Below are 7,500 nucleotides of genomic sequence, written 5' to 3'. Positions count from 1 at the left end.
ATCCTGTTGACATAGTCTTCTTATATTGTTGAATCTCGTTAATTTTATCTGTGTATCTGGTGTTGCATTAAAATGATGTTGAATACTTGCAAATGACCTAGTTATATTTTTTATTTATTTTTAAAGAATACTAGAAAATTATTTGCTAGTTCATGGTCACTGTACCCCTCTGGTAGCCTTTTTCATTTACATTTCCCATTATACCATTTAGAAGATGATATAACCTATTTATGTCTGTTCCTGCTTCGCGGATCTTTCTCTTATAGTATTCGTTTTTTTTTCTTCTTAGTAGGTAATTAGATTGGCATATTGCAGTTTTGTATTCTGCCCATGTACTTTCAGTTTTTAACCGATTCTACTTTCTTTCTTTATGTCTTTTTGCCCTCTTTTTCTCTAAAGTCTTCCCATCAAACCAAGGAGATCGGTCTTTAACAATTATAGTCTTTTTCATCAGTGGACACATGGTACCATATTCACTTTTACTCACCCTATTATATATGGTCATAAGGCAGTCAACACACACAGGTCCCAGCAAACGATGGTTATCATGATCGCAGAGAATACTGATAACATCATTCTTTGTAAAAATAAATACAAAAGGAGAGATGTTTGATTTATGTCTAAAGTTTATTTTCTTCTCCACTGCGGGTTTCTGTAGAGGTAGCTAAGCGTAATAATTCTGTGTACATGAGAGATAGTGCATTTCTCTTCTACTTTTATTTCAGATACAATCTTATTCATTCCATCGCTCAAAACTAGGTCCAACGTATGCCCAGTCAAAGTAGTTGCACAGTCAACATTATTCACCAATTAAAATTATTACAATAACCCCACTAAATGCTGAAACATCAAAATTTTATTTGCCATCCATCCAAAGATTGAAGTCTCCACAAATAACCAATTCACTTTTTCCCATGATAATCCTCTCAAGGAGTACACTCAATTCTTCAGAGAAGGTACTAGTATTTGTTCACGGAGGTTTTTAAACTGTAACAATGTCTTTTTTTTTGTTTTTGTGCATAAAGTTTATTTCTATATATTCAAAGCTTGTTACACTAGCTCTTATTAACATTTTGAGCTTTGGGTAACCCTTATGAATTAAGAGCCCAACAACACCACCAGACCTGCCTCTTTCGGAATATGAAAGAAGGCATGTGTGTGGGGGGACCTTTAAACGAGCTTAGCGTTGTCAAAATTACTTAACCCAGTTTCAGATAATTCTAGTATGTTCAAATATTTCTCACTTACTAATTCTCGAATTTGAATAGTTTTATTACCAACAGATTGTATATTTACGTAGCCACAGTTTATGGCATCCTTAGTATACATGATCAGTATTTTCTGCTAGTCTTTTCAATTCCAAGTCATAAGCTTTGCAATTTCTTGAATTCATTGTATACATTGCAAATCATTATTTTGAGTTTTAGTTTTCCAATTTTCCTCGTCTTGGTGTCGGCTGCTTCCTCTTGGATCTTTTCTTCAGCAAAGTTCACAACAATATTTCCTTTTGAGGTTGACATCGTGTTAAGAATTGGAATGTCTTTAAGTGCAGGCTTGACCTCATTTTTTTGTCAATGATTTTAGTTGATGCATTAGTTGATTTAATTACGAGTAGATTCTTTTCCTTAACTTTGTCAGCACAAGTCATTTTCTCTGGTTTTGGGTCCATCTGTGTTTTAAGCGATACCTAATTGCTACCATATTCATCGCTAGATTATCAACTTTCTCGGTGGAATTTGCTGCGTATGTGCTAAGTTCCGCAGTTTGGTTTTCCAATTTAGCGATTTTCTCATCACGTTCATTTAAATCCAAGTCTTTCATTTTCAATTCTTTCTCCATTTTTTTAGAATTGTTTTAGCTTTTCTGGATTCATCTTTGCAGTGAGGACAATTCCAATACAAGTTTATTAAGTCTTCATCACTAATGCTTGCCTCTATAAACACACTTCCAGTGGTAGAACCGTTTACTATCCACTTTTTCAAGTCTCTTCTCGCAGATCCACATTGGGGGCAACCAGTCATGATGTACTTTTACTTCTCACTGTAATCTCTTCCTGAGATTAACTAATATTTTCCAAACATTTCACAAACGAGAAATATAAGATAATGACACAGCTCAGGCCGAGAATTCAACAGAGCTCCGCGAAAGACGTCTTCACTCGGCGACATATAACTACCTCTCTGCTTACATGTTAGAATTCTCGTATCCATGTTTCTCTTTTTCTGTTTCTTAGTGTTAATCCCATTATTATTCTTCCTATAGCTCTTTAAGTTGTAATTAGCTTATGTTCATAGGCTTTATTAAGGCTGTAAGTTTCTGATGCCTAAGTTAATACTGGTTGGACAATCTAATTAAATAATTTTCTTTTTCAAGAAACTGGCATTTTACATTTCATTTTTTCATTTTGTTTACCCAAAGCTTTCCATCCCGTGCTTATCCTTTAGTCCCATATATATATATATATATATATATATATATATATATATATATATATATATATATATATATATATATTCAGTCCCAGATATATATATATATATATATATATATATATATATATATATATATATATATATATATATATATATATATATATATATATATATATATATATATATATATATATATATATATATATATATATATATATATATATATATATATATATATATATATATATATATATATATATATATATATATATATATACATACGTGTGTGTGCCTGTGTGTTTGTGTTTGCGTGTTTGTATGTATCTATGCTTGCATACAAACATAGATACATACAAACACGCAAACACAGACACACAGGCACACACACGTATATATACAGTATATATATATATATATATATATATATATATATATATATATATATATATATATATATAAATAATATATATACTGTATATACATACATACGTGTGTGTGCCTGTGTGTCTGTGTTTGCGTGTTTGTATGTATCTATGTTTGTATGCAAGCATAGATACATACAAACACGCAAACACAAACACACAGGCACACACACGTATGTATGTATATACAGTATATATATTATTTATATATATATATAATATATATATATATATATATATATATATATATATATATATATATATATATATATACACGTGTGTGTGCCTGTGTGTCTGTGTTTGCGTGTTTGTATGTATCTATGTTTGCATACAAACATAGATACATACAAACACGCAAACACAGACACACGGGCACACACACGTGTGTATATATATATATATATATATATATATATATATATATATATATATATATATATATATATATATATATATATATATATATATATATATATATATATATATATATATATATACTGTATATACATACATACGTGTGTGTGCCTGTGTGTCTGTGTTTGCGTGTTTGTATGTATCTATGTTTGTATGCAAGTATGTATGTGTGCGTGCATGTATGTATTCACCTTACATTTTTCCCTTAACAGTAGATAATAGACTTCTTGTTTTCAGCAAGCCTTAATTTTAAAGTCTCTTTCATTAGTTATTTATATGTTTTATGAGTACAGTATTTTCACATATTTTTCTCCTTTTACAGGCTATGATACAAAGTAGAGAAAACATGGAAACGACTGGTCCAGAGGGGCCAATCCCCATTCCAGCATCTCCACATGCAATAAATAGTTATTCTTCGAATCCAGCTAAGGCTTTGCTGAGCAAGTACAGTTGTGAAGGGATCCCAGCTAGAGACTCAGGAGTTGATGTCAGTGACGGTCTGCAGGAGCCAAAAGACGAAAATTGTCCGGAATTACACAATGCAGAGGCCATTTTTCAGTCTCAGAATATCACACCATTATCTGAAGGTGAATTTGTAAGCAAGAATTTTGTCATGAACCCTATAGAAAATGGCATGAGCGACATGGGCATTGGTGATTTACGAGAAATTTCCGTGTCTTCTGAAGTAGAAGGCATTGGAGGGCATTCCTCGTATTCTTCAGTTGAATGGGAAAGTTTTTCTTCCAGAGGAACTGAGTCAACGATAGTAAGAGAAGAGTCTCTGCTATCTGAAACTTCGGATTCTTTGCAAGAGACGATTGCTTCAGATACAGATAATAGGATCTACCAGCCAGAAAAGGACGATGAAATGGCAGATGATGATGAAGGTTTTGACCTACAATCTAATTTGAATATGCAACATGCTAATATTGTTATTGATAAGTCTAATGTGCATTTTGGATCAAATATCACCATGCCTTTACCGACAAATTTGACGAAAGTTTCTCCTAATCTCAACATATCTTCAGCATCAGATTACCAAAGTAGAGATTTTCCTCCATCAAACACTCAAGGTTTACACATAAATATCAACACTCCTCCAGTACAACCAGTAACCTCTCACTTCCCTATTAATAAAACGCAGTCCACCCCAGTGTCATCTGTTTCTTCTGTGAGTGCCCGGGAACGGAGGGAGAATCCTCGTTTGGCTGAAAATCATGTATCCCCTCCAATGGCCCAGTTACCCCATCACAACAGTATGGCTGCTGCCAATGCCACATTGACCACGCCAACCACCCCAGCACAAGGAAACTTCCATATTTCAGGCGCTGGAAGTGTTATTCTAGGACCACAGATAATATTCAGTTCTCCACAGTGTGTACGTATTTTACTGTTTTTCAATTTTTTTATTTAGTGTTTAATAGTGTGTTTTTCCCAAGAATATCTTTTATAGGAACACTGTTTTGTTTATTGTTTTTACATAATTTTTTGTTTTCTTGCAATATGATTTTTTTATGTTAATCGTTGGGAAAACGGATTGCAATAAACTTTTTTTTATTGTTTCATTAGAGAGATAATCCTGGATCAGTCAACACAAGCATGGAAAAAGTACTAAAAGAAGCCGAGGAAAGGTTGGCATTGACCTACAAACACCAAACGAAGAGATCTCTCCTCCCGTGGCTCAAAGGGCACCAGATAATGACCGATTTTTACACAGAATCCAGAATTCTTGCCGTTGACAGACAGGGTAAACAGACTCGCCAAACCGTCAATCTCGTTAAAACTCTTGTACAAGATGATGAGGTTGGTATTTCATCTGTCTATGCTTATTGATATTTTTCACCTTTTCTTCTTTAAATCCTGAAGATTATCCAACCCAAGGCAATAATATTTGTAAAAAAAAATAGTTGTATATTTAAGGAAACATGATATGAAGTAGTATTTGCGCGTTGCCGCTTAACTAGTTGTATTGCTGTGATTTATTGACAAAAGGTAATTTTATGCTAAGGTAGTTTATAATTTATTATTGATAGATATATCCTCTTTAAGTCATGAATTTAAAAATATATGGAAGTGTTTGAGTATGTTAGGTAAACCCTTTTTTTTTAATTCTTGATATACTAGTAGTTATAGGAAAAGCAAATTGCACGAGCAGTGGTTATCTTTTTATTTCCGTTACTTTTATAGGTCTTGCACCCATTTCCTTTATTCTAGCACATGTACAGTGATACGCAAGCCACTCATTTCGGTAACTTTAACATATTTCATTTCCTTCACAATCAACGTCCTCTCTTCACTTCAATAAGGAAAAGTTGATAGAACAATCCTTTCATATCCTCCCTACTTTGGAATCCTTAGACTTCTCCTATAATTCCATCGTCCCTGTTATTCACTCCTAAATACCTGTGGGGTTAACCGCTTCCATTCTTTCACCATTCTTATTAGTTTTATTGTGTCATGTTTCTATTTATCTCATTCAGCTTTTTTATTTCTATTTTAAACTTCTTGCATAACTTTTTCATAATAGACACTTGAACCACAGCCTTTTACATTTATAAACCTACGTTGTTCTTCCCCTATCGGTCCTGTCTTTTGTCTTACTTTTTCAATTAATGTCTTACTATATAGTACAGTATATGTACATAGACACCACAGCTCAGTACTCGGTGACTTCCCATCACTAGCTATATACCAGAATTTTCTCCTAAAAAGGAAACACTCTTGGACCCATTTCTTGAAAAACAATTATGTAGCTGTTTCATTGATGAGTGAATTAGATACCTTGTGGTAAATCGAACGTGATGAGTTTCAGACTAGATAAAGGGGTCATGGGAGTAACAACCGCATTCTAAAAAGTTTCCAAGAACTGAAAGGTTAACACCCTCTAGAGTCACCCCCTCAAAATGGAAAGAGTATATATATATATATATATATATATATATATATATATATATATATATATATATATATATATATATATATATATATATATATATATATAGTGGCTTTATATGTGTGTGTACCAAAGCAATTGAGTTAGGAGAAGGAAAACTATTTACTCTATCTTTTTGGACCCTTGTATTTGGAGAATTCGAAGTATTCATTATAGCAAAACATGTTACAAAGGCAAAGATAGAGGACACATTAGAACTATTTAATCGAATGTTTTCAATACAACTGATCATTGAAAGTTCAGTAGTAAAATATGAATTTAACAACTATAAGAATGTGCATACTAAGTAATTTTTTAATTATCTACAGAGACAGTAAAATAATTTCTCTTTTCTTCTAGTACCAGTGTGCTTTGCTCGCCAAAGGAGATATTTTTCCTCATTTATTACTGTCAGAAAGATTCTTTTTCCGGAATAAGTTTTTTAGTTTTTCATCTGATGAAAGTAAAGTTTTTCTAGTCTTCTTCATTAAAAGGACAATTGTTGTAGTGTATTTTTGGCTTATGGATGAAAATTTTGATTTATTGTCCTTGACAGAATCGCTTTATACTGGAAGGGGAGCCTGGAATGGGCAAAACCCTTCTAGCGTGCAAACTGGCTATAGATTGGGCGAATAAGAAAAGTCTGCAGAAGTTCAAGTTTGTATTCCTCATCTTTTTACGAGACTTCAAGGACAGGCTGGAAGACCACGTGAAGGAGGAACTTTTGTCATCACTTTCAGATGAGAAGTAAGTGTCGTTTTTTCTTCCTCCATTTATTTGCTTTCATTTAATCCATTGCCATTATCCTTATCATGCACAGTAAGCCTCAAGACCCTTGACCATTTAACAACAAGATTGTGGCCTTACATTTAGACTCCATAACATGCCATGGGTTTGATTGGGCCATAATCTTGTCTCTGTTCAAAACTAACTCTTTGAACCACAATTGAAAATCTTTGGTGGCTTGGCTAAGTCACTATAATGTTGCTTAATTGTTAGATTTTGACTAATTTCACCTCACTGATTGGTATTGTATTTTAGTGTAATGTATGTGATTAAGTAATATTCCATGATGTTGTATGGCAAGAAAAATAACTGGCTGATAACTGCATAAGGTATTCAAATAAAAAAAAAAATTTCAACTTATTCTGTTGTCTGATCTTTATTTTAAGAATTCCATCCTCATAGTGATGTTAGGTATTTTGATAGCTTATTTATAATTAGTGAAGAAATTGTTGTTCTTGGCATATGGTAAGTTACAGCAAGATCATTAACGTAGAAAGCTCTCGCATTTTTATGT

General features: G+C 32.8%; 1 protein-coding gene across 2 annotated transcripts in view; it reads left to right on the top strand.

The window, feature by feature from the left end:
• Nucleotides 1-7,500, top strand: part of LOC137645791 (uncharacterized) — a 273,902-nt gene that overhangs the window by 96,563 nt on the left and 169,839 nt on the right. For both annotated transcript variants that reach the window (XM_068378731.1, XM_068378730.1), the window contains exons 2-4: nucleotides 3,591-4,646; nucleotides 4,838-5,071; nucleotides 6,757-6,947. In XM_068378731.1, coding sequence (XP_068234832.1) covers nucleotides 3,591-4,646; nucleotides 4,838-5,071; nucleotides 6,757-6,947 — 1,481 coding nt within the window. The remainder of the gene's footprint in view (nucleotides 1-3,590; nucleotides 4,647-4,837; nucleotides 5,072-6,756; nucleotides 6,948-7,500) is intronic.

The sequence above is a fragment of the Palaemon carinicauda genome, chromosome 8 (genome assembly GCF_036898095.1).
Source record: "Palaemon carinicauda isolate YSFRI2023 chromosome 8, ASM3689809v2, whole genome shotgun sequence".
Lineage (NCBI taxonomy): Eukaryota > Metazoa > Arthropoda > Malacostraca > Decapoda > Palaemonidae > Palaemon > Palaemon carinicauda.
This window is presented reverse-complemented; position numbering and strand designations above follow the sequence as displayed.